Source organism: Triticum aestivum, chromosome 3B (assembly GCF_018294505.1).
Source record: "Triticum aestivum cultivar Chinese Spring chromosome 3B, IWGSC CS RefSeq v2.1, whole genome shotgun sequence".
Classification (NCBI taxonomy): Eukaryota; Viridiplantae; Streptophyta; class Magnoliopsida; order Poales; family Poaceae; genus Triticum; species Triticum aestivum.
In genome coordinates, this window is record NC_057801.1 from 804669815 (window position 1) to 804692250 (window position 22436).

Sequence of the window (22436 nt, forward strand, 5' to 3'; positions counted from 1 at the left end):
AATTTACTGCCCACGAGTGGGGAAAATCCGATTTGCTGCTCAGTACGGCATATAGTCAGGGCTTCGCACAAGACAGCCTAGACAGGGCCGGCCCGTTTTCGATTTTTTCTGTAGTTTTTATTTATTTTCTTTCCTGTTTATTTTATATTTTTTCCTTTGGAAATTTATTTTACTTTTTCGCTTTTTTTTGTAAATTTAAACTTTCCAGAATTCCTGTTTTGGTCAAATTTTCAAAAACTTTTCAGAATTTTGAAAGAAATACTGTTTCAAATTATTATTTTTGGCATTTTATTTTATTTTTACCGTTCCAAAAGTTGTTCAAAATTCATAAAATGATAGTATTTTCCAAAATTTTCTGATATTTCCAAAAAAACATTTAAAAATGTTCAAGATTCAAAAAATATTCTTCTTTTAATGAAATGTTCACAAATTGAAAATAATGTTCGCGTTTCAAAATCACATTTTCTAAAGTTGTTCCGAATTTTGAAAACATGTTCATGTTTTAAAAAAAATCACAAAGTCAAAGTTAAAAAAAATTCATAAAAATTAGTTGTTCGGCTTGATGTTCTCACTCCACTGAGCCATAAAAAGCCAACGCATGCAAGCACTTCTTGGCAGCCCAATCATACCTGCAGACAGAATCAAATGGAAACTAGATGCATAAGCAATGGAGTACATAGTAAAGCAACTGTTTGTGAATGGATTGCAAATGGCACGCACATCATGCTCTTGTTCACATGAGAAACAAAGTGATGACTGAAACCTTCCTTTGGCAAACTAACCTTAATGGAGAAGCAACGACCAGCCCAGAAACAAGCAGCCACAAGACTCATAAAGCTAACACCTGCGACAACTGAATGAATCATGCCCGAACATCCGTTGTGAATAAACATGCAGACAGGACTAATTAACCTGCTACGACCTTGCGTAATTCTTCGGGGTAATAGTGTGCAGTCTCCGTGCAGATACACCATTAACTGTTCTCTCAACCGCATGAAAGTTTGTTGGCAATGATATAAACAACATGCAAGTCTCCCTGCCCTTCTGTTTACAAATTCTTTCTTCAGGTCACAACAGCCAACTTGGATACACAAATATTAACTGTTCTCTCCCGAAAACACACCTCACCTCACTTGTCTTAATCCAAAGATATGGAGGAAAAGAAAAACCAAAGAAACAAATTCGCCGATCCAACTTTAAGTTTAGTGCTGCAGCCGCGTCCCTTCAGCCGTTGGCGATTTGATTTGATGTAGCCAAGCAGCAGGATGAAGATCCATCTACAAGCTAGTCTCCCTTCCGCCTGCTCACGTCAACATTTAAACTGGACGAGATACTAGTATGCATACTGAACACTCAAAAGTTATACAGCCGGTCAGTTAATATGCAATGTGTTTTGCTTAGCATATTGCTAGCCTGGTGTATTGATAAGCGTAGTTTCTTTACCAACAGGTGTACTATCAGGTCACTACTCTCTTTCTGAGCAAGTAACTTAACATATAAGAGAATAAACTAAGAACAGAACTACGACCTGAAGCACGATTAATATAGCAGAGGAGAAAAATAGTGCCTAATTGATACTCCCTCCGTCCGGAAATACTTGTCATCAAAATGAATAAAAGGGGATGTATCTAGATGTCTTTTAGTTCTAGATACATCTCTTTTTGTCCATTTTGATGATAAGTATTTTCGGACGGAGGGAGTACAATGCAGAGGACAATCTGATCTCACCTCCTAAGCTAAAGCTATCATGCACTTTCTCCTTTCCCCGATCTGCTGTTTGTGGTTGGCGTGCACCCTATCCCTTGTTTTGATCTCCTGAACTGGATGCAACTACTACTGCTGCTTCTTTTTCCTCCTCTGCAGCCAAGCGGGTGAAATTAGCATGTAATCAAATAGGAGTAGCATGGAACTGCAAAAAGGCAAAAGAGAGACAGAGCTAGAGTGCGAACAAACACATTAACAACTGTGCTGATTTACCTCTAGATTCAATCAAGTGCTTGGCCAGCACGTCCCTCGTCCTTGCGGCGTCCTCGTCCGCTAACTGCCGCACCTTCTCCTCCATGCCTACACCCTCCTCCACCCCCTGCTCCGCTTTTTCCATATCTATAACTATATTATGCAACATGCAACACACATAGGTTGGTCTAAGATTCGGGCCTGAACTGACAGCTCTGTCCAGGATTTTCCAAGTGTCTTTCAACCTCGCCACCGCAACCAGCGCCAGGGTTGATGCTGCAGAGTGTCTCCTGTTGAACTCGGCTTGATATAAAGGGAAATCTGCAGAGAGGTCCTTGTCTTCCAGCGGGTAAGGTGTGAGGAGCCAGGGGAGAAGAGGGTATCCTGCATCACCAATGATGTATTCCCCAACATCCAGACAATCTGATACCTTCAGCTTACTGCCATTCAGCGTAGTACCCTCCTGGCAGGACTTAAACAGCCACGAGTCGTGCAAAACGCTCAATTGGTTCTGTGATCCAAGGTCAGTGTCTATGAACCTCATATCTGGATCAACGACTAGCATTAGCATGTCGTCATACTCCCCATCACCAGGTTCATGGTTTAGCGATCCAAATGTGATGTGAGCTGTATGTACAACACCGCAGCAGTTGGGCAGGCCGTGGATCTTGTCAAACTTGTGCTTGATCTTTTCCATCTCAGCATAGCGCGGCCAGAGTACGTTGTGGATTTCTTGCTTCCACATAGCGTCAACAAACATCTGAGTAACAAGCGAGACAGTTGACTCGTTCACACCAACTGAGGATCCTATGACCTCCTGTGGCTCACCAGAGTTCAACATTCTCAAAGCGACAGCTACACAATCTTGTAAACACAACACTCTCCCATCAACAAAGGTGAAAGTGTGACCCCTTGTCATCATATCTTCAAAAAATGACACCCTCACCAACCTGCAGACGTGATTAAAGGTACTTCTTCTCATTTTGTACACAGTCTCAAATCCTTGTGCGTCCACCATACAAGATGATAGTGTTTCTGCATCAAAAAATATATATACATAACTGGTAAAACTTAAGTCCATACATCCTCTGAAATGTCATAATCATGTGAAACGGAAAAAAAAACAACCGAATATGTTCAGTCATCGTGCAGTATATATGGACTAAAGTTAGGGGACAAAAAGACAAATGAACTTATAAACTGGCCGAGTGGAGTGCTCAAACAAATTAAGAGAAAGCTCGTATGTTTTATTTTCTATACCTTCAAATATGGTATAGCAGCTGGTATTTGAATCCAACTTGAAGTTGTCTCTTCTTGTGTAAAACAAGTACCATTTCCTTTGGTTGTCTCTGTCACGTGCATATGCCTTGACATGCTCCACATGGCTGAACTTGTCCCACTCGAGACCAGATTGTCCCACGGCTAATGCAGATAGCAACCATATTCTGCAATGTAACAACAAATGTCGTGGATTGATATCTTGCATGTAACCTGGGAGTTGTTCCATGATATAATCCTCAAGGACTAGCCTCTCGAGTTTAGGGATGCGCTCCAACACCTTCAACTTTGGGCAACTGGAGATGATAAGTTTCTGCATATTAGGGAGATCGGTGATCCTCTCCAGGTCGGAGCTTCCAGACACTGTAAGCTCTACAACAAAAGGAAAGTTCTCAAGGCAGCAAAGTTGTTGGACATTGTTGAAAGATAATACTTTCAAAGCCCTTGCATTGGAGGCAAGGCCAGGAGGTACACGCATCAGTTTGCAAGTAATGAGTGTAAGCTTCTCCAAACGGGGCATGGCTTGTACTTGCTCCTCCCACTCCCACTCCTCCCATTGCACCATTCCTCCTAAGGTCAATTTGTTTAACCTTGGAAATGGAGTTGCCGCCGCCTGCAAGAATCTAGTTCCAACACGCTTGATGCATGGAGCACGACGGACCTGTAGCAACTGCAGATTGGGGAGCTGGCACAACCCATTGGGAAGTTGTGTGCAACAGGCCAAGTCAGCAAACAGTAGAGTCCTCAAGTTGCCGAGCAGCACTGTTGAAGTCGACATAATCCAACTAGGGAGTTTCTGTCCAAAATAGCCCTCAATTTCCAGATTTTCAACACTAGGCGGAGGGCAGAGCTCATTGAACACATTCACAATTCGTCGCTGCTCTTCCTCAGAAACACCTTCTTTCTCTTCGACCAACCCATCATTTCCTAGTTTGCTTGTGCAGTTCAAGGCTATGTCAATAAGATGTTTTTTCTCACCAAGCTTAGCATTAGCAGCAAACAGGGCAGCCGACACATTCTCCAATTCATGTAAAGTAAGAAATCTGAGTTGGGAAAGAGGCCCCAACTCATCCAAGTTGCATGAATCGCTATCCATGTGGGCTCGAAACCCGCTTAGTCTCCTCATATTTGTCAGACCGCTGAACCCTCTAGGTACAATACTTGACGTGGGAAGAATAAGTAACCTCAGCTGGCTAAGCTTCACAATGCTATTTGGAAGATTCACCAAATTTTTACATCCAATAAGGTCAAAATATTGCAATAGCTTCATCTTGCCAATGTTCTCTGGAAGAACAGATATGTCAGTGTTTAATAGTGCCAGATACCTCAGGTGCTTGAGTTGATGCAACGATTCAACCAATGCAGCCACACCTACAGAGTGTATATATAGAATCCGCAAACTAGAAAAGGTAACCAGTGAATCACCAGGATTCATCTTGATCTGGATAGTTAAGATTAATGTTCTCACTGATTGTTGCGCTCGTAGAGATTTCCAGTCAAGTTCACCTGATTGTGATTGGTTGGCTTCTATGGACAGCCGAAGAAACTTTTGTGAACTAAGTCCAGTAAGAATATCATTCTCCCCGTCATGAGCTACGAGTGCTTCATCTTTAGTCATATACTGAGCAAATGAGCGAACAACATCATGCATGCTGCAAACCATTAAACCAATATACGATTTATCTGGCTCTATAAGGTTCCTAGATACCAACTCCTTGTAGTAACTTCTTCCCAATTCTTCCAAATCACTGGAGTTTCCATGAATAAATCCTTCACTTATCCACATTGCGACGACTTGATTCAGAGTAAAAAATTTACTTTTAGGAAGAATAGAGTAGAATAAAAAGCACTGCTTCAGGTAAGAAGGCATATATTCATAGCTCAAGTATACTGCATAGTTGAGCTCTTGGGGCATTTTAGTTATTGACCATTTCGAATCATCCAGAACATGCTCCCAATCACGACGTAGTCCCCCTCTTTCACGCAAGAGCCCTCCCATTACTTTGATGGCGAGTGGTAAGCCACCACATTTTTGTATAATTTTCAATCCAACATCCTTCAGCGTATTGATGTGATCTTCATCTATCTCACTTGAGAGTACCTGCGAATATGCAATTTAAAGGACTAATACAGTTAATTAGCTGAATAGGTATCAAGCTCCATACATGCGGAAAAGAAATGCTATATATATACATACTTATGCTGTTCCTACATTCAGAAGATTAGTGCAATGACTTCCACATATAACATAGATACTTTATACCAGAAAAATTATACAGACAAGAAATGTTTCTTTCCTTTACTTCTTGCATACAAGATTATATTGCTGGACAGAAATATACCTTGCACTACTCACTTATCATTATACAGAAACATGTACCCCAAATTTAGTAGAAATCATATAATATTTACGAGTTTCCTTATTTTACTGAAAATATCTTTTTTTCCCAGTCGCCAAGAATACATATACCTAGTAGCCGAACATTGCTGACTAAAATTTCCGTGCAATTATCCTAGCAAAACTACCAACGACTTCTAGTATTGTTAATTCTTGTGTTATATTATTTTGTTGTATTGGTAGAGGTTCAAGAAAATTGTTGTTTTTCTATCTTCAAATATTATTTTATTCTATTGGTAAAAATGATAAATACACTACTTAACAATTAGCCAAACCTCTGATTGTTATTACTCAAATTTGACTAAACAAAATGTATGTGTCTCGAACATGTGAGATGTGGGCATGAATAAAATATGGAAAACCCAGTTGGTGCTGTGATATATTACCCTGTCTAGCATTATGTTTTATTGACACTAACAAAGTAATATTAGCCCTACAAAATTGTTGACAACCTCTTACCTTCCAAGAGGTAAGAGTAAATACAAGTTCATACTTAATTAATTTAGACGCATCCTAACATTTCTCCTACTTAATTACAGTGTGCTGCTAATAAGTAGATGGAGACGGATTATTCACTTGATTAAGATATTAGTATTTAATTAAGTACGGACCTGCTTCTTGAGCAATGACCAGGCATCTTCAAGCAATAATGTGTCAATGTGGTGGTAGGGCCATCTTGCTGCCATCCCTCGAGCGACACCTTCATCTCTCGTGGTGATGAGGACTCGGCTGCCTGAAGCAGCAGCATTGATAAAGGGTATTCTGAGCACACCCTCCCATGCTCCATGGTCCCACACATCATCCATTACCAGTAAGGTCTTGTGACCAATAATGGAATCCTTGAGATTTTGGTGAAGAGTGGCCTTTGCATTTCCAGCCGACTGGGAGTCTCCTTCGGCTTCAATAATTGCTCTTCTCAGCAGCTCAACCTCAGTAAAGTTTTGGTTGATGCTCAACCATATCCTTTTACTGAACTCACCTTGAATTGCATCATCATTGAAGACCTTCTGGGCAAGGGTTGTCTTGCCAATACCGCCGACACCTACGATGGCGACCACCCTGATGTCATTGTTGACCTCCTTTCTAGTCTGCATGATCTGAACAACCAGTGCTCGTGCGTCTTCTTCAATCTTCTCCCCAACCATAGCTGCCCGGTCAAAGTCCCCAGCCGTCTCCCGGTTTGGATTACCATGGAGAGAGGAGTGGGCATTGCTGCTATGATCCTCATAGTACCTGAGATTGATGAAGTTGAATGAAGCGCCTCGTTCCTTGATGGAGTCAAGCCTCCTATTGAGCGCCTTGATGCGGATGCCGATCTCATGAGCAAGGATGGGATTCCGCATGCAGAAGAGCAAGGGATTGAAGCACCCTGCATTTACGGCGGAAGGTCCACGCTCCATGGCCTTCAGCTGGCACAGATCGAGGATGTCAGTAGCTTCATACATGGCACGCTTTAGCTGCCCGACCCACTCTTGGACGGTTGTGTCGGTGATGTTCCTCTGATCGGCATCAGCCAAGAAGTTCTTGAGGTCCAGAAGCTTGCTGCCCATCTTGTCGATCTCACCGGAGACGCCCAGCATCGTCCCTGCCTTATTTGCTGCTACATGCGTGAGCATGTGCCCTAGGTAGGATGCAAAAGCATCTAACACCATCGCCATTGTATAACTTGCTGCCTTTTGCTGCGATAATAAATACAAGGTGAAATTTTGGTAGGAGATAAGGAAAAAAGGCAAGAAGCTAAATTAGGTAGAGGTGTAAATAGAGAGACAGAATAAACTTGGACTACCTCACCAACCTTTGATATGGATGGATGTCCTGCTCATTCAGCTCGAGCTCGAGGAGAGAGTAACTCAATCCCGGTGAAGATGAAGATGGGGCTTCCGTTGTGTCGTGCAAATTAGACGTAATAACACTAGCAGACAACTGCATTGGACAGATCTAGTTAATTAATTGCATAACGTGGGTAGCTGTCAGGTTGCTGAACTTGCTTACTAGCTTAATTTGCTTGCACATGGCCGCCACATGCAGTTCTGAACTATTGAACAGTTTGTGAAGTGTCATTGGTCAGATTTAAATATTTCCATTGGTTAATGGTAGTTTCGCTGCCCTGATTGTCGTGATTCCCTTCAGGTCAACTACTAGCTCTAGTTATGTATTTGCCAGACACGTCTGGCAAAAGACAGCTTTGGTCAAGGGAGAGGCTCGAATACATTATCGAGTTTCCGATGGGAACGGACTGTCTTATCACCCTGTGGATCTCAAGATGCATACATCCACCAACACCTAAATTAATTACCCTGTCACTGCCCACCCTTCTCCTAAGTATCTCTCCGTTCCTAAATGGAAGTCTTTTTAGAGATTTCATTCAATATGGACTACATACGGAGCAAATGAGTGAATCTATAGTCTAAACTATGTCTATACATATCCGTATGTAGTCCATAGCGAAATCTCTAAAAGAACTTACATTTAGGAACGGAGCGAATATATACTATTAGTATGTATTTTCAGTCTCCAAAAATTATGCATCCATACATATTGGGCATGTTGCGAATTCAGAATGGATTGCCTTGGATATGATCTAGATCCAGACCGTGCTATGTAATAAATTGAGATCACGACGAAGACGATCCGGTGTCATGGGTTAACTAAAACATCAATTAGGTGGTAAATGCAGTGGACTCTCCTTGAGATCTTGCTACTGCGTACTGCGATGCTAGCTAGGTCTAGTCTAAGATCACATTTGTCCAGGAGGGGCTGTCAGCACCAAGCTCCGTCAATGGCGTGCAGGAAGGTAAAGGTAAATAACTGAAGGGCGGAGGCTCACCGTGCGTACTTCGCCGCCGCCGTCGCCGCGCCACGCGAGCCCCTTTGCTGTGGAGAACTGGGGGAGGGGGTGGAGACTGTATATGCTGGACTGAGATGGTGGAGGGCGGAGGCTCGGTCGCCGGAGGCGGAGGCGGAGCGCTGGAGCGAGCTCCCTATTAGGATTAGGATTTGGCCGTCGGCGAGGAAGCCGGCAGAGTGAGTGAGCGAAAGGGGAGGCGACGGCGGCACTGCCCATATGGATCACCTTTTATTTATTTTTTTGAGACATATGGATCACCTTTGGTTGGGGCAAGGAAAGCCCACAAACAGCGTTTTCCTTCCACCACCCGCGGTCCACAAGCTCATTTTTCTGTCATGAGCTCCGCTAAATGAAAATCCTATCTGCCGCACGCGCAACAGTATCTGCAGGTTTTGGGGACGTTCTATGAGGTTCCAGTTGGTTTTTTTGACCGGTTTTAAGTCCTTTTATGTTTCTTTTTCGTTTTTTTATCCTCCTTTTCGTTTTCCTTTTTTCTTTCCTTTTTATTCTTTTATTTCTTTTTTTGTTTTTCTCTTTTCCTTCCTTTTTTATTTCATTTTTACTTTTATTTTTCAACAAATCTTCAGAAATGTTAAAAAATGTTCGCATGTTTCAAATTTTGTTCCTTTTTTTCTAAAATGTTCATGTTTTGAAATTTTGTTAACAAATTCAAAAGAAATTAGAATTTTCAGATTTGTTTTCCCACTTTACAATAAATGTTCAAAAATTCAAAAACAGCTTGAAAGAAGAGAAAGGAGAGCAAAAATGCAATGTACTCTCTCCGTCCCAAAATAAGTGTCTCAAAGAAAGTTAAGACACTTATTTTGGGACAGAAGGAGTAGGTATTAATCCTGGGGACTTAGCTGCTGATCCAAGTTGCAAAACTTCACCGGCAAACGTCTGCAGTAAAACATTGGTACCTAATCATAAGACAATTTTCAAAACCTAGGAATCAACAAAAAAATTATACGACTCCCAGGTCCCCGTATGAAAAACATTTATGGTGTAGTCTTGAAATATTTGGTACCTTACAAAAACAAACAAAAATACAACACTGGGATCACTGCAAACTTCCCTAGAAAGTACAACATAGTGAATTGGAGACACTTAATATATACATTAAAATAGACATATGCATCCAGTATGACATCAACATCAGCATCAACCGTTAACACCCAAAACACATTGACATGCAAATCCCGTGACTGATGAAATTGAATGTGATAAGCACACCCATCCCAATCTCAAGTTCGGTCCCAAGGACAAACTTCTTTGGGAAATAGAGATGACGGTCTATTGCTGTGTCATAATGTGATTTCTTTTGCCATCATCAATGCGACTGGCCCACACCTTGGCAAATTTAGCTTGGAAGTAACTTCCTTGGGAAAAAAGTTGTGACACAATACACAAATGCAAAAATGTAAAGCTTCACGGCCAAAAACTGTGAACTAAGAAAGTAAAGGGCATCATGATAAGTATATAAGCATGGAGAACTACCCTATTTTAGTTCTGGTTAAATAATGCCCAAGTGTTTTCCCCACTCCTTCATCCACAACGTGTTGAGTGAGCTATGTACTACCATCCGCGACTTCACCCTTGAGGCGCATGCCAAAGTTGACATTGTGTGGAAACTCACCGAGAGAGGGATCTACACTGCCAAGTCCGCATATTTGCCAATCCCCCATGGAGCTTGCGGTGTGGAAGGCTTGGGCTCTGCTGAAGGTCATTTTTGGGTGATTGGCCATTCAAAATAGAGTTTGGACCAGCGTCCGCTGAAGGTCATTTTTGGGTGATTTTTTCGATAAAGGGCTTTTCATTGAATTGAACTATCGAGTTGATACAACCGCATCAAAGATAACCCGGCCTCTGCATATCTAGATGCACACAGCCAAAATACCAGATCCCAAAAAACAAAACAAAAAGGCGGAACGCCAGCAGTAGCGAAAAAAGATAAAAGAGGCCTAAGGTGATGCCGGGCCTATCCGAAGGTCACACCGCCATCCATGGGGGTAGAAAATGTCCCTGGCCGAGCACTCCAACCGGGTAGAAGCCATCATAAATAAGTCTCTGTCCTCCGGCCTCTGCAGGATAGACCACATAAGGAGCCATCGCGAGCATATATGAATTACCTGCATAGGAGATGAAACACTTTTATGATTAAAAATAATATCATTCCTGGTTAGCCACAACGCCCAACATAAGGCAGCCGCCCCCGCAAGAATGTGCTTAGAAAATTGTTTATCTATTCCCCTCAGCCAATTCCCGAACATATTCCGTACGCTGCGTGGAGGGTATAGATCCGAAGCAATTTGGACTATTGCCCATACCGATCTAGCGAATTTGCAATCAAAAAATAGGTGTTTAATGGATTCATTATGATTGCAAAAAACACATTTTTTGCTGCCTTGCCAGTTTCGTCGAGCTAAATTATCCCTAGTTAAGATAACTCCTTTGTTGAGAAACCAAAGGAAAATCTTCACTCTTAGAGGAATCTTAAGCTTCCACAATTTTCTATTATCAGCTGGGACCTTGTTATGAACCAGTGCATCGTACATGGATTTAACCGAAAATCTTCCATTCAGATGCAGGTTCCATTTAAAGATGTCCGATTCAGCCGACAGTTGGACAGCTTCCAAACGAGTCAGCAGATCGTTCCATGCATTCAAACGAGGTCCAGAAATCGTTCTGCGAAAAGAAATATCCGGGTTTACTTGTCCCAGTACCTGCTTGATCGTGAGAAACTTATGTCTAACTATTCGATATAAGCTTGGGTATTGCACATTTAGAGGAGTAGTCCCTAGCCAGGTGTCTTCCCAGAATTGAATCTGGGAGCCATCCCTGACAGAGAAGGTGCCAAATTGGAAGAAGAATTCCTTAGCTTTCATAACCCCACTCCAAAAATGAGAGTCACCTGGTTTCCAGTAAACCTGGGAGATTGCTTTGGACCCAACGTATTTATTACGAATGATCTCCTGCCAAACACCATCCTCAGTGAGTAATCTGTATACCCATTTGCTGAGCAATGAAATGTTTTTGATCTCAAGATCCTGGATTCCGAGTCCCCTTGACTTTTGGGCCGACATATAATATTCCACCTAGCCAAGCGATATTTCTTTTTTTCATTTTCACTCTGCCAAAAAAACCTTGATCTAAAATAATCAAGGCGTTGGAGAACACCTTTTGGCAGATGAAAAGAAAGATAGCATATAAAGAACCATGTTGGTAAGTACCGAGTTGATAAGAACTAGTCGGCCCCCATAGGACAGGAGTTTGGCCTTCCAGCTCGCCAACCGTTTCTCCAGTCTTTCTTCAACATGTTTCCATTCAGCGATTGTCAAACACCGATAATGAATAGGAATACCTAGATATCTAATCGGAAATTGGCCTAAATGGCATCCAAATATCTCCGCATAATCTTGTGAATTTTCTGCGGCTTGGCCAAAACAGAATAGTTCACTCTTATGAAAGTTTATCTTCAGGCCCGAGAGCTCCTCAAAAGCACATAATACCAATTTGAGGTTTCTGGCCTTTTCAAGGTCGTGATCCAAAAACAGAATTGTGTCGTCCGCGTACTGCAAAATTGAGAGGCCTCCTTCTACTAGATGAGGAATGACCCCGGTGATTTGTCCAGCTAGTTTGGCCCTCTCGATGAGAGTAACTAGCATATCAGCCACGATGTTGAAAAGGATAGGAGATGCGGGGTCGCCTTGACGAAGCCCCTTCCTAGTCTGGAAATAATTGCCTACGTCATCGTTGACCTTGATAGCCACACTACCTCCAGACACAAAGCTCTCAACCCATCGGCACCAAGTGTCAGAAAACCCTTTCATGCGAAGAGTTTGGAGCAAAAAAGGCCACTTCACCTTATCATAAGCTTTCTCGAAGTCAATCTTAAAGATGACACCGTTCAACTTTTTACGGTGAACTTTTTGGGTGATTGGCCATTCAAAACAGAGTTTGGACCAGCGACGGCTGGCCAAGAGAGGGTGGCCTAATTGTTGGCTTTGCCCTGTTTGCAAGCGCGAGCAATAATCCATTGACCACCTCCTCTTCAAATGCCGGTACTCAATTAGGCTTTGGGGAATGATCAAAGACTAGCTCCAACTCGAAAGCACCAACACATGCATTTGGCACTTGGCGCACTCCATCAATGAGTGGTAGATCGGATCAACACCTCCACTTAGCACTTGGCGCACTCAATCAAAGAGTAGTGGATCAGGCTCTCCAAATCCAGTATCCCGAATAGGAAGGCCATGTATACCTCCATGCTCACCTCTTGGACAATTTTGAATGAAAGGAATGCTCACATCTTACAACTCAAGAGCACCCCAAAAACGGTTCTCCTTGCAAACATCAAGAATGAGTATCTAACTTGGGTCACCGCAGGGGCAAAGAATTTGGGCTCAATCATGCAGCGAGAGTAGACCTTCGTGTCCACGTGTTGGGCACCATGTGCACAAGTACATGCCATCGAGGTGCCTCCCACGTGCACTACTTATATTTACCCGGAAACCTCGTCATCAGACCGTAATGTTTCGGCCGTTGGTAGTGTGACCGTCAGGTTGAATGAGCATGTTTGCGGCTCGACTGGTCGGATTTCAGTGATATATTCCTATTCAAAAGCAGTGAAATTAATTCATTGACCAAGAAATTAGGGTAGAAGTCTCCCAGAGTTAATATAGCCTTTTCCTACTTGTAGGAATTTGAGCATACAAGTAATAAGAGTTCATCCATGACTAGCTTCTTCATTTTTTGGGAACATCACTGGCTAATCAATGGCCACCTTACAAAATTTCTTTTGCCATAACCAGAATCCATGCACATCATAATTATTCAGTATGTGAAAATGTGAGTAGCGAATATATGTTCATAATTTTACTTGAACAAGCTATAGCCATAGAAAAAGATAATTGTACCTAGTAGCCAAAGACATCACAGCTTAAACATATTTGACCAATTAATATAGCTTCATAATTGTATCTATATATGAAAATGGAATGGATATACTGTAATCTGAAATCCCAATTACATCAGAATCGACATATCTTAGTTGTATACTACTAACATGAAATCATCTCGAAGAAACCTCCTCTTCAATACGATCCTTGCTATTACGGGAGTTTCACTACCAAAAGAGAACAAAGCAACTGGACACTATGAAAAGAGAACTGAACAACTAACAACGAGACGATTTGTGTTCTAGAGGACTAGGCATACCCAAATAGAGTGCTAATGGAGCAGCGAACACCCTTGGGGAGTAGCCAAACACCCGTGCCTGACATTGTTCGATGAGCCTTGGTGCTCCTGCGATCGGGAGCTGCTGCTGACGACGATGAGCAGGGACAGGGACGAACGATGTGCGGCCATTGTACTTGTATCCACACCGACATGACTGCTCCTTGCCCGCCTCAAACAGCAGCTCTCGTGGGCCAAACTCAATCCTGCTTTCAATCCTGCTAAGGTATAGTCCACCGATGACCCAGTCGCTACACAGCACACGCGCCCCGGAAAAGTCAGGCTCTTCAGTTTTTGCTTCAGGGAACCACGCGTCCCACTCACCGTCTCGGCAGTAGGTCATCACGCAAGATGTTGAGTCCACCAGCCTGCACAACTTTGCGATCTCTGATATCTGGGTTTTCAGCCGCATGCGCACTGTATCCTCCGACGTGATATTCTGCGTCGCTAGATCGAAGCGCGCGAGCTTCTTGTCTTGCCCGTGCTCTCCATGGCCACGCGTGGGCCAGCTGTGAACTCGGCCGTGAGCCGCCAGTGCTCATCGAAGAGGAAGCCACGGGCGCTGCGCGGGTCTTCATAGCAGCTGTAGGTGAATCCAGGAAAGAAGACGATGGTGTGTGTCGGAGGCGCCCGTGATCCGTGGATCAAGTGCTCCTGGATGAACGTTGGGTCGGCGATGATGTCCCGCCACTCTTTGCAGACGCGGCGGAGGCGACGGAGGTCGCTCTCCGGGAGGCGGACCAGGATGCTGGCTACGACGTCTCGTGGCAGGCACGAGGTGGTGGAGGCCCTTGGCTGTTTCCGGGAACCCAGCCGACGCCGGCGTGGATGCATCACAGTTCGCATCCACCGCCAGGTCCTCCATCGAAGATGGAAGATGGATCTCATGGTGATTGATAGATTAACCTAGGTGTGGATGCAATTTCATGGTCAGAATCGGGAATCGGGAGATTGATAACTTTTTGCGTTATTAATACCCGTGGAAGTATGGATTCCCTCCCTCCGACGATGAGGCGAGGAAAAAAATTCTATGAGATCAGGTCTTACGGATTAGCAGGTGAGACCCTTCCTGATGAATGACACGTGGCATTCACAAATCACAAAGCATTTACCCCACCCCCACCTGAAATCAGGGGGGAGAGATTAGATGCGTTGTGATTTGTGAATGCCACGGGTCTCACCTGCTTTATATGAGATCTGGTCTCATATAATTTTTTTCCATGAGGCGATGCCAACATGAACAGAGTCGTTATGCCGGAAGATTTGCTAGAATTTTGTTACGATGGGTGAGAAGATTCGTTACCATATACGTACTCAGATAGGTTCGGTGCTCAATCTCACGTGTTAGGCCCTCTTTAATGCAAGACGTTTATAAGTAAAATAAATAAATGATTTAATTACGTAATATTTCTTCAAGTATGTACCAGCAACACTACTACAGTAATATTTCTCCTATGGTTGGATGATTAGAGGGACAGTAGTATCCCCAGCCCACCAGGGTTCAAATCCTGGTGCTCGCATTTATTCCTGGATTTATTTCAGGATTTCCGGTGATGCGCATTCAGTGGGAGAAGACGTTCTCGTCAACGACGAGGCGCTTATGGTGACTTCGTAAATCTCAAGATGATATGCCGGCTCAGTCTTTCGGAGGTGCTCATAGGGGTAGGGATGAGTGTATGCGCGTGTATATGAGCGCTTGTCTCTGTACTGATGTTCAAAAAACACAAGATACTAGGGAAATTTGTTTTCCTTGCGTCCTCGATAGCGTCCGCTGCCCGTTTTTTCTCTCACGTGCAACAAAAAAAATCATTGAGGCCCTATCCGGCAATGTGCGCTGTACCGGAACCTGTTTCACATACAGACGATTTCCTACGCCCTACGTCAAGCTTGGGGAAACCCTAGGGGCTTGGTTTTTCGTCCGCTTGGCGAGAACATGTTTGCCACTGAATTTGAGGCCAAGCGCGATCCGGATCGCGTTTGCGAGGGCTCACCTTGGCACATCAGCAAGCACGTGGTGATCCTGGAGGATTTCAATGCACATATGCAGCTGTCTGATCTTAGGTTCGACAAGGTGCAGGTTTCGGATAGTGTAGGTAATCTACCCTATAATCTGAGAAACGATGTGTAGGGACTAGTTATTGTGCAACAGATTCACAAGCATGCGGCATTAGTCCAGATTGATCCGGTCGGTGGTTTCTTGAGAGCACGAGTCACAATCGAGGTGAAGAAGCCCCTGCGACCGTGGGTTTTAATTGATTCGACTATGAGAAGGGTGTGGACATTTTAGGTGGGAACAAGTGGTGCTAGAAATTGGGTGGAAACTTTCAGTGGCACATAACGAGCGGGAAACACATGTCGCTAGAAAATGTGTGGGAAAGTTTTTCTTTGGGGCAGCACATACTGGACGGGAAACACATGGCATGAGAAATTCATTAATTTAACAATTTTCATCGCTGAAAATAGCACATAGAATGTCTTTTTGAAAAACTGCTAATAATTGATTTTCAACCTTTGTCAAAAAGTAAATGTCAACATCCGGTGGTAAGAGAGAATCACCATCACCACCGTCTACTGATGGTATTGAGTCCCATCGGTGATTTCTCCAGCCTTGTGAGGCTGGGAACCTTGGTGCCTCAATGTCGACTTGTATAAAGGCCAAGGTTAGGGTATCACGGCGGTGTGTTGTCATGTTGGCGACGACGGTGTTGATATATTCTAATCAAATCTGTAAAATGAAGTGAGGCATATAATAACAATATAAGTATACACTGAGTTACCACTCGTAAATCTCTAAACATTCTACACATAGTTGTAGCTACGCATGAGGCAATCGTTATTGGATATTCTATTGAGATATTGACCATGTCTTTTAATGTTTTCCACTGCATGCATGTGTTGGTTGGCATGCCAACTTTGCTTGAACTAACTGGTCTTCTCATTAGCTAACCATGCATTCATGTTACCGTCTACATTAAATATTATACTATTTGTGCTAGCCGAGAGAGAAGAAATTGGGCAGAAAAATAATAATTAAGTAGTAGATGCGAAATACACACATAATAAGCAAAAAAACGACCAAGATTTCTGGCAGAGGCACTCGATCGATCGTGTGGCATCACATCACATCGCTCGCCGGCCAAAACGGCGGATCCCATCGAGGTCAGTCGCCGAGGACCTAGATGGGGACAATCGGTGGTGTCCGCACCTCTTATATAAAGGTGTTGGCGTCACTTGGTTAGGTTGTACGATCCAATATTAGTAACAAACCATTCAATACTTGTCCAGAAAAAAAATCCAGCAACCGTTCAGTATTAGTACTGAGCATGCAAAGTTTCTGCCTTTATACATTGAAAAGTATGTGTGTGCTTCAATTACCATCGTAGTTTCATGTAAAAAATAATGTATTGTTAACTCAAAAAAAGTATTGCTATACGATTTAAAAGAAAATAAGCAAATGCGTGTAATATTAAGAACTCCGCATGTGAAGGATAAATACAACATAATAAGGAAAAGGAAAATAACCTAATGAAATAAAACAAAAATGGGTGCAATATTAAGAACTTCGATGGTGAAATGGAAATGGAAAATAACATAACAAAAGAGAAAGGGGAAGTAACATAATGAAAAAATAGAAAAGATTAATTAAATGATAAACCTCTTATATTATGTGAATATCAGTAAATATCCAGAAAGAAAAAACTAACCAAATCAGGATAAATACCCCTCTTTAATATTACGAAAACAAATAACAAGTTGAGTTGTAGAAGCATGTGAGAAATTCCGATGCCTTTTGGTAAGGCAAGTGATCATACAAATCACAAAATTGATTTCATCGAAAGAATCATTGATTATTGCATAATCAGAAGTGCATCAATTTTTCGGTACATAATCAGAAATGCTTCACCAGTCTTAATGTGCACGAATATCATTAAATATATTGTAAATCTACTGGGTTGATCATGGACAGATTTTGTAGTGTGTGTTCTCTATAAACTCTTATATATTGCTTGTGTGTTTCACCACCTAAATTAGTCCCCTCGTTCACATCTTTATTCATATCACATCATTCGCTCGTCCTTCATGAGGTCCTCCTCTAACTTTAAAAACAAGGATTTTGAGGATCGGCAGGACAGAGAGTAACCTGAGGAAGAAACGACGTCGGTGTGTACTGATGTTCTTGTTGAACCGGAAGATGAGCAATAACCACCGTCGGCAAAGATCGGCATCTTCACCGCACCAACTTCCTCAGACGTTGGTAAGGGAACAATATGAAGGTACAAAGAAGTTAAATTCCCGAGGCACGACCTGCCACATAAGTTCCCAACCATGCTATTCGCATGGCATACTGAAAAAATTATGCAAAGACATCTTCATCATAAGTCCTTTAAAGAGTTCAGGTCACTTCTGTACGACACCACTACACCTACAGTTTCTTTAGGAGAGAACGACTGCGTTTGTCAGAATATGTTAGACAGAGAAAACACAAGAATGGCTGAGCAAGATGTACGAGCAAAAGAGGCTATTGTCCACCTCCTATCTGTATAGTGTTTTTTTTTCTTGATATACGGAGCAACCAGAGGAGCAAAAGTCAAAAGTCGCACCCTCACCTTCCTCTCGACTTTGGTATGACTATTATTGACATGGTTGTGCACTATGAGAATTGTATCGTTCGCCTCATTGAGAATGAGGTGCGAGACAACTGAACGGCCTCACAATCTATACCAGTGGCAGTTGTTGATTGTAATGAGATTTAGTTGGCCGCTGCCTATACATTCACTCCGGCGAACTTCTATATTTTACAGCAAGATCAGAATAGGAAGATTGGCGGGAACTGACTCTTAGAGATTTATAGTAGCTTGGAAGAATAACCGGGAACACAGACCGGTACTCTATTAGGCTTTTGGTAATGTACAAAGAATAGCTCCAACTCGAAAGCACAAACACCTCCATTTGGCACTTGGCACGCTCAATCAATGAGTGGTGGATTGGATCAACAACTTCACTCGGCACTTGGCGCACTCAATCAAATAGTGGTGGATCAGGCTCTCCGAATCTAGTATCCCGAATAGGAAGGCCATGGCTACCTCCATGCTCACCCTTTGGACACTTCGGAATGAAAGGAATGCTCAAATCTTACAATTCAAGAGTATCCCACTACTAGGGAAAAGCCTATACACAGAATCTTATCAGCAGCGCACTTTAAAATAAGGCGCTGCTGCTAATTAGCAGTAGCGTGCTCTGGAGTAACTCGCTGCTGAAATAATATAGCAGTAGCGCGCTCGCTCAAAGACGCGCTACTGCTATAATTCCCACGAGGCCGCCACGAGGCTAGTTATAGCAGCAACACGTTATAACGACGGGCGCTACTGCTACGTAGCATAGTAGCAGCGCATTTTTGCAATAAGCGCTACTGCCAAATTTACTACAAAAATTTAGCCACCATCTCCTCTATCCGATCCACTCACACAGTCACACACTAGCTCACTGGATCCCCTCTCCCCCGCGCCGGTCCACCCCCGTCGCCCCTCCTCCGTCTGCGCCGCCGTCACCTCCTCCTCCTTGCTCGACTCGGTCCCGGCCTCCTCCACCGTCCTCCCTCTCCACTCGCTGCTGGCCGGCCCCTCCTCGCTCCGCCTTCCTCCTCCGTCCTCCCTCCACTGGCCGCGCCGGCCAACCCCTCCTCGCTCCGCCTTCCTCCTCCATCCTACTCTCTTCTCCCTCCTCGAGTCGCCCCTCCTTCTCCCTCCTGCCCGCTACATTTTGATTTAGTAGCTAGGCTAGTTCATATGCAACATTTTGATTTAGTTGATATGATTTAGTTGATTTAGTAGGCTAGTTGATTTAGTTAACTTAGAACATTTTGATTTAGTTGATTTAATAGGCTAGTTCATTTAGTTAATTTAGTTGACTTAGAACATTTTGATTTAGTTGATTTAATAGGCTAGTTCATTTAGTTGATTTAGTTGACTTAGAACATTTTGATTTAGTTGATTTAGTAGGATAGTTCATTTAATTAGTTGATTTAGAACATTTTGATTTAGTTGATTTAGTAGGCTAGTTGATTTAGTTGATTAAGAACATTTTGATTTAGTTGATTTAGTAGGCTAGTTGATTTAGTTGACTTAGAACATTTTGATTTAGTTGATCGTTAATCCTTTGCTCATATTGCTTTAGGAAAAATGGCGCCACCACCACCACCACTATGTCGACTGTGCAAGTCAAGATGCGCCAGCAGCCTTGCAACTGGCAAGCTGTTCGGCATCTACTTCCAGCCGAGTTTTCGTCATGCGGCGGTAAGAAATTAGATGAAATGTAATAACTATTTTGTTTTTAGTGTTGGCATTACTGTATTGTGTCATTTTGCTTATTTTACACAGATCGTCCCATGCAATGTGAGGTTGAAATTCAACAAGCTGACAGGAGACACTGTGACATTTGAGACTCCTGGGGGGCCGTACACTATGGAGGTCGAGAAAGGACGCAATATGTCGCAGATTGGAGGAGATGGATGGGCCCGTTTCGTCGCTCGCATGCGTCTTACTGGTGGTGAGTTGATCAGCTTCTCCTTCCGAGCAGAAAGACCCAAGCTAGCTGTCATTTATCTCAACCTGGTGGAAGATGATGAAGATGACGAAGATGATGAAGATGATGAAGAAAATGAGGACCCACTCGATGAAGATGATGAGGACCCACTTCATGAAGCCATCGTAACTCAAAGAACAAGGCTGAGTGAGGAGGAGGTGTCCAACCTGTGGGACATAATTCCGCCACGTGCTGACTTTGTCGGGGTGCCATTCGTGACTCGCTTGACAAATACCATGGTTGATCGACATGATATGGTATGTTATACTTACAAATGCAAATTATCCGATGAATTACTTAGTGTACAGTCCAATGATATGGTATGTTGTGTGGAATCTAGTCGATGATATGTTTTAGTGTAGAGTTCGGTCACAAGCTTATTAGTGTAGAATCTAACGAAACTATTAATAGTGTAGATAATCCATATGTACTTATTTGCGAGGCTATTTATTAATTGATATGTTTTTCTTATTCAAAAATTGGCAAAGAGCATATCTGTGAGTTATGGTATCGAGCCTGATGAAGAAGGCTCGGCTGGACTACGCCTTACTACAAGGGGCTCCGTCACAACCTGTACTTACCGCGTGGACACGGACGGTCGCACACACTTAAACTCGGTTGCGTGGAAGAAATTTCTCGATGGCAAGAATCTTCGTGTTGGACAGGCCATCCTAGTTACTATCAGGAACACCAACCGCCAAGGCTTAAGGATGATGATTGTCTTCGATATCATCTAGAACTACATATGTGTGTGTGGCTACATCATCTAGAACTACATATATGTGTGTGGCTATATCATCTAGAACTACATATGATGATCGTCGTCAATATCATCTAGAACTACATATGATGATGGCCGTTGATATGACCTTGTACTGCTTGAGGATACATGTTGACTATGCATGGAATTGTTATCTAGTACTCCCTTTGTTCCAAATTACTCGTCGTGGTTTGAACTAAAACCACGACGAGTAATTTAGAACGAAGGGAGTACTACCTAGTAATGGTTTATGAATTTGATATCTACTAGCAGTACCTAGTATCTAGTATCTGAAAGGGAAACGGAGAGGGAAAGGGGTAATGGAAAAATGATGAAAGATATAGCAGTAGCGAGGGATGGCGAAATCGCTACAACTAGGTAATAGTAGCGCGTTCTTAAAAAGCGCTGCTGATATCGTAAACAGTAGTAGCGCGGGTAAGGGCCGCGCTACTACTATGAGTTAGCTGTAGCGCCTTATTAGTAGCGCGTCCACTCACTGTATTGGTCGCAGGTCATGACACAAGATGTTGATTCCATGTCCATCAGCCTACACCACTTTGCCATCTCCGCTATCACGGTTTTCAGCCGTAGGCGCGCGGTGGCCTCAGATGTGACGTTCTCTGTGGCCAGATCGAAGCGCATCAGCTTCTCATCTCGCACATGTTCTCCATGGCCATGTGTCGGCCAATTCACCGACCCATCAACATACACGGGATCACCGTTTTGCCCGACCATACACCGAGAAAGGGACATGCAGCCTTGTCCAGCCCACGCCTCCTCCAATGGTGTACACGTGCAGCTCTTCGTCATCAATGGCCTCTCCCGCACGCAGGGGCAGATCGCTGTATTTGAGGTAACCATGGTGCACGATCTTGCATGGCCTGGCCGTAGCATCGTAGCCAAAGCAATATGCCTTGGGGTTGACGTTCCACCTTCGCCCTGACGCCTCTGGCGGCAGCGGCAACACGAGTGACTCACCGTTGGATGGCTCTACGATTTTGATGGAGCCTTGGCCGGCTTCGGCTAGTAGGAAGCAGAGCAGGCCGTTGCACGCGCCTACCAACATATCCCGCATGCCAGCTGTGAACTCGGCCGTGAGCCGCCGGTGCTCATCAAAGAGGAAGCCATGGGCGTTGCTTGGGTCTTCATAGCAGTTGTAGGTGAATCCAGGAAAGAAGACGATGGTGTGTGTCGAAGGCCCCCGTGATCCGTAGTTCAAGTGGTCCTGGATGAACGACGCCCGCCACTCTTTGCAGACGCGGCGAAGGCGATGGAGGTTGCTCCCTGGGAGGCGGACCAGGATGCTGGCTACGATGTCTCGTGGCAGGCACGAGGTGGTGGAGGCCCTTGCCGTTTCTTGGCATCACAATTCGCATCCA

At 43.5% G+C, this 22436-nt stretch overlaps 1 protein-coding gene across 2 annotated transcripts; it reads right to left on the bottom strand.

Moving 5' to 3' along the window:
- Positions 1 to 811: 811 nt before the first annotated feature.
- On the bottom strand, positions 812 to 8694 carry LOC123072556 (disease resistance RPP13-like protein 4). Of its 2 annotated transcripts, none has more exons than XM_044496130.1 (6): positions 8460 to 8694; positions 7428 to 7555; positions 6244 to 7311; positions 3217 to 5335; positions 1978 to 2991; positions 812 to 1857 (listed from the first exon to the last, which is right to left on the bottom strand). In XM_044496130.1, the coding sequence occupies exons 3-6, from the start codon at positions 7288 to 7290 to the stop codon at positions 1796 to 1798; spliced, it is 4242 nt and encodes a 1413-aa protein (XP_044352065.1). In that variant the 5' UTR covers positions 7291 to 7311; positions 7428 to 7555; positions 8460 to 8694; the 3' UTR covers positions 812 to 1795. The 2 variants fall into 2 exon arrangements, with proteins under 2 accessions (XP_044352065.1, XP_044352066.1); XM_044496131.1 differs by having other exon boundaries at positions 7419 to 7555.
- Between the last annotated feature and the right edge of the window lie 13742 nt (positions 8695 to 22436).

Bases quoted from the DNA above. Each gene is read 5' to 3' on its own strand.
- LOC123072556 (XM_044496130.1), bottom strand. From the start codon at position 7,290: ATGGCGATGGTGTTAGATGCTTTTGCATCCTACCTAGGGCACATGCTC. The intron at 5,336-6,243 runs GTCCGTACTTAA...GCATATTCGCAG, and splicing joins GGTCATTGCTCAAGAAGCAG to GTACTCTCAAGTGAGATAGA. The intron at 2,992-3,216 runs GTATAGAAAATA...TTTTTGATGCAG, and splicing joins CTGCTATACCATATTTGAAG to AAACACTATCATCTTGTATG.